General features: G+C 36.8%; 1 protein-coding gene across 1 annotated transcript in view; it reads right to left on the bottom strand.

Annotated features, from left to right (window-relative positions):
* Positions 1–3,194: 3,194 nt before the first annotated feature.
* LOC137021566 (protein phosphatase 1 regulatory subunit 15B) overlaps positions 3,195–4,618 on the bottom strand; it is a 6,449-nt gene continuing 5,025 nt past the window's right edge. The window contains exon 2 of the mRNA XM_067388180.1: positions 3,195–4,618. This exon is cut by the window's right edge and continues 1 nt beyond it. Coding sequence (XP_067244281.1) covers positions 4,428–4,618 — 191 coding nt within the window. The 3' untranslated portion in view covers positions 3,195–4,427.

Genomic DNA, 4,618 nt, shown 5'->3' with positions numbered 1-4,618 from the left:
CCCTCTACTGACTGGTAAAGAAATAATCAAAAGGGAGCATGAAAATATTTTCCTCTCAATATTATATATAAAATTTATTCTAAATAGGTCAGTGCATACTGTCCTGTCAGGCAAGTATTCTCTCTAAACATTCAGTTACTAAAAAAAGGCAAGGAAAAACTTATAGGTAGGAAAAATATAAGCAAAGGTACAAAATGTAAACATGGCCTATTTTAAATGTAAATCAAAGAGGGGAAAAAAGACTGTTTGAACAAAGACTGTTTGGTCTGTCTAAAATAGATTAATAGAACAGAAAAATTTAACCTTAGATGTTGCAGTTTGGATTATTTTCACGTTAAATGTTTTATAATGTTCCTGAATAGATTAAGACGTCTTGGCAATGGGGGAAAAATGCATTTTAGTTGGGTTTGCCCTTGAGCGTATATTGGTCGGTCATTTTATGTTTGTATAAACACCATGACTGAATGAATACACCAAATCCATCAGTTGCTACAGGCCTACCATTTCTGCAAAACTGTTCACATAATCTGCGGTTCTACTGCACTCTCCTTGCTACTCTTTAAATACAACTCTTGAGTACTTTCCTCGTTGTTTCAAATATAGTCCTATATATAAAAGTCACACGCTCATTGAAATAACAAAAAGTAAATAAAACGGAACCAGAAATAGCACACATAGGAAAAGCATAACATTTAGGCTATCTTTATATAGAGCCTACAATCGAAAAGTGTTTATGAATAACTTATCTTGAGACAATCCTGACAGATCAAGAAGACATCATTATGCTGTCCAGCCAAGGAACCAGCTGTCATGTGGGTTAAAATATGGAGTTCCCTTTCGGAAGGGAAAGTCTCCTTTTTCCCCGTACCATACGCAGTACTCGTTCCATATCTCAGGAAACCGAGGTTACGTTAGTAACCGAGTACGTTTTCAGGATAACATTATTCCGTCCGTCGAATATAATCCACAACCAGATCAGGCCTCAGTGCTGAGTGATGATGTTGAGAATACTAGCATACCACAGCACTTCTGAATACTGTGTGCACTATATACTGCAAACTACTTTAGTACATGAAAGTAAAATGAGAAACAGTAGGCATTATTTACAATCCAAGCTTTGTCACATGGATGCACAGAAATAAAATTTTAAATCCAGTTTTGTATAAAAAATACCTCAACGTGTGGCAATCAAATAATGTGGCATAAATATGCCTGGTTTCACAGACAAGACAACCTAGTCCCAGACTAAAATGCATGTTTGAGCTAATTTAACTGAGAGCAACTATCACTGACATATCTTAAAGGGTTAGTTCACCCAAAAATGAAAATTCTGTCATTTATTACTCACCCTCATGCCGTTCCACACCCGTAAGACCTTCGTTAATCTTCAGAACACAAATTAAGATATTTTAGTTGAAATCCGATGGCTCAGTGAGGCCTTCATAGGGAGCAATGCCATTTCCTCTCTCAAGATCCATAAAGGTACTAAAAACATATTTAAATCAGTTCATGTGAGTACAGTGGTTCAATATTAATAATATAAAGCGACGAGAATATGTTTGGTGCACCAAAAAAACAAAATAACGACTTATTTAGTGATGGCCGATTTCAAAACACTGCTTCAGGAAGCATCGGAGCACAAATGAATCAGTGTGTCGAATCACGATTCGGATCGCGTGTCAAACTGCCAATGGCTGAAATCACGTGACTTTGGCGCTCCAAACAGCAGATTCGACACACTGATTCATTTGTGCTCCGATGCTTCCTGAAGCAGTGTTTTGAAATCAGCCATCACTAAATAAGTCATTATTTTGTTTTTTTTGGTGCATCAAAAATATTCTCGTCACTTTATAATATTAATATTGAACAACTGTACTCACATGAACCGATTTAAATAAATTTTTAGTACCTTTATGGATCTTGACAGAGGAAGTGTCATTGCTCTTTATGAAGGCCGCACTGAGCCATCGGATTTCAACTAAAATATCTTAATTTGTGTTCCGAAGATCAACGAAGGTCTTACGGGTGTGGAACGGCATGAGGGTGAATAATAAATAACAGAATTTTCATTTTTGGGTGAACTAACCCTTTAAAATATGTCAGTACCACTATTTCGTCTCAAGATGCACATGACATGTCCTAATTTAACTAAGGCCTGTCTTAATCTAAGCCGTGTCTGTGCAACCAAGGCAAATTTAAATTAGTTCCTGTAGTAGCAGAGTACTAGAAAGTTATTTTCTATCAGTCTAAACCAACACATTTGACATGTTTTTCTTTCAAAATGTAGATTAACTGATCTTAAAGGTTAAAGGGATAGTTCACCAAAAAATGAAAATTCTGTCATTAATTACTCACCCTCATGTCGTTCCAAACAGCTCATTAAGATATTTTTGATGAAATCCGAGAGCTCTCAGATTCCTCCCAAAACAGCAATTTAACTACCACTTTCAAGGTCCACAAAAGTAATAAAGACATTGATAAATAGTCCATGTGACTACAGTGGTTCAACTTTAATTTTATGAAGTGACGAGAATACTTTATTTCTTCTGTCATTCTTTCTGCGTATGTTTACGCTTCCAGGTTCTGCATCAGTATTGGCCGACGCTGTTCACATGAGCAAAACGATGCATGCGTGTAATACTGATGCAGGAGCTGGCGTTCTGATGTAGAACCTGGAAGCACTGCACTGTCTACAACATAAACAGCGTAGGAGAATGACAAAAAAGAAATGGTTGAATAAAGTTATTTTAATTTTGTTTTTGTGCACACAAAGTATTTTCATCGCTTCAGAAAAATTAAGGTTGAACCACTGCAGTCACGTGGACTATTTTAACAAAGTCTTTACTACCTTTCTGGACTTTGAAAGTGGTAATTAAATTGCTGTCTATGGCAGATTTCATCAAAAACATCTTAAATTTGTGTTCCAAAGATAAACGAAGGTCTTGAAGGTTTGGAATGACATGAGGGTGAGTAATTAACGACAGAATTTTCATTTTTGGGTGAACTAACCCTTTAAGTATGTGTATAAGCAAGAGAACAAAATCTTCCACATACAGTAACATCTTGCTTTTTGTGTTACCTCTTTGAAAATAGACAGATCCTGCCAAGGTATTCCAAAGTTTGAATGTGATATGATGCAGTCTAGTGCAATAAATAAATAATATATACAGCATAAAACCAACAGTACACAACAGTCAATTTGCCTGCATTACTTTTTATTGATTGTTAATTAAATTATGACTAGTCTTTTGTCACAAATCCCATAACAGATGCTTAAATGCTAAAATGTATTACAAAAATAAAATGCTTTTGTTAATTATACTGATTAACAAATTACCTTTATGCTTCAACATCAAGCATATTATAGTTCAGATCAAAACCATGCATTTTGTCCCTGCATTTCACCTTTATAGTCAATATTTCACGTTAGTCACAGCTGCCACAGTTCAAAGCACAGAGAAAAACCCCGTTACACGACAGTGATTTCCACAGATTAAGTAAAATGGTTGTGTCCAATAAATAGCGATAGGGAAAAGAATATCTTTCCATTTAGGATCATGCAAATACATTGCACTAAGGCCCACGTCCATATATCTTCACTCTTAACACAGGAACAGACACTGATATAAGCATTGCTCATCTCCAGCAAAATACCACTAGGTTTAATGTGGGTAATAAGTGCGATTACTCTGGGGGATGGTTCACCCGGTGCGCCCCTGTATCATCAAACACTGAGGCCTGGCTTAATGATCCTTTGCAGAGCAGAAGAATGTTATCTTTGGCTTTGAGGTTACAACACTAGGGGTTTCTAAGAAGGCCTGCGAGATGAAAACAACAGGGATTGGAGAGCTAACACATCACTTTCCCTCAAGAATACTTTTGTACTAATACAGTTCTAATAGAAAGATGAAAGTCAATTTAGTGTTGCTTAATGAGGTGAAGTTAGTGCGCTTATGTGTATTGTTCGTGCATCACTAAACCAAGTCAAATAAATCATTAAATCAACTTTGCAATAGGCATGAGAGAAACTCTGAAGTAGATAAAATAGTTATTTTGCAACTTTTAGGGGGAATCCTACGATTAAACAGACATGACCTCCTGTCAGTTCCTCTGTTTTTCTCCTTAAAATTAAACTATTGTATTAATGGCTAGAAAGGACAGTGTGACTTGTGGGAAAAAACCCCAAAACAAAATGCATATTTCCAAAATCCACACGACACTCAGCACAAAACATTTCAGCACGACTCGAGTGAGGTGACTTTCCCTGGCAAGGAACCACGGAGTTCCACTTGGATTTGTGACTTGTGAGCCCTTTGAACATTTAAGGGCCTCCGGATGCCCTGAAATAAACTATTGATATATATATATATATATATATTATTTCTTATTTATTGTTTACACTGTCAAACAACAAACAAGGCTTTTGATTAGCTAGTACTGTAGAGTCTTTGAAAAATGTCCAGGCGGAAAGTTGGAGAAAGGCAATAGCTGATAGTCTCTTCAACTTCCTGAACACGGCGCTGAAAACGACAGCGGTCCCGGGCGATTTCCTCCCAGGGGCCATGGCGGTCCTCATCGCTGCTGGCATAGAACTCCTCGACCTCTTCCATAAATGTCA

The sequence above is a fragment of the Chanodichthys erythropterus genome, chromosome 6 (assembly GCF_024489055.1).
Source record: "Chanodichthys erythropterus isolate Z2021 chromosome 6, ASM2448905v1, whole genome shotgun sequence".
In the NCBI taxonomy this organism is placed as follows: Eukaryota; Metazoa; Chordata; class Actinopteri; order Cypriniformes; family Xenocyprididae; genus Chanodichthys; species Chanodichthys erythropterus.
The sequence above is the reverse complement of the archived record's forward strand: the minus strand, read 5'-3'. Positions and strand labels throughout refer to the sequence as shown.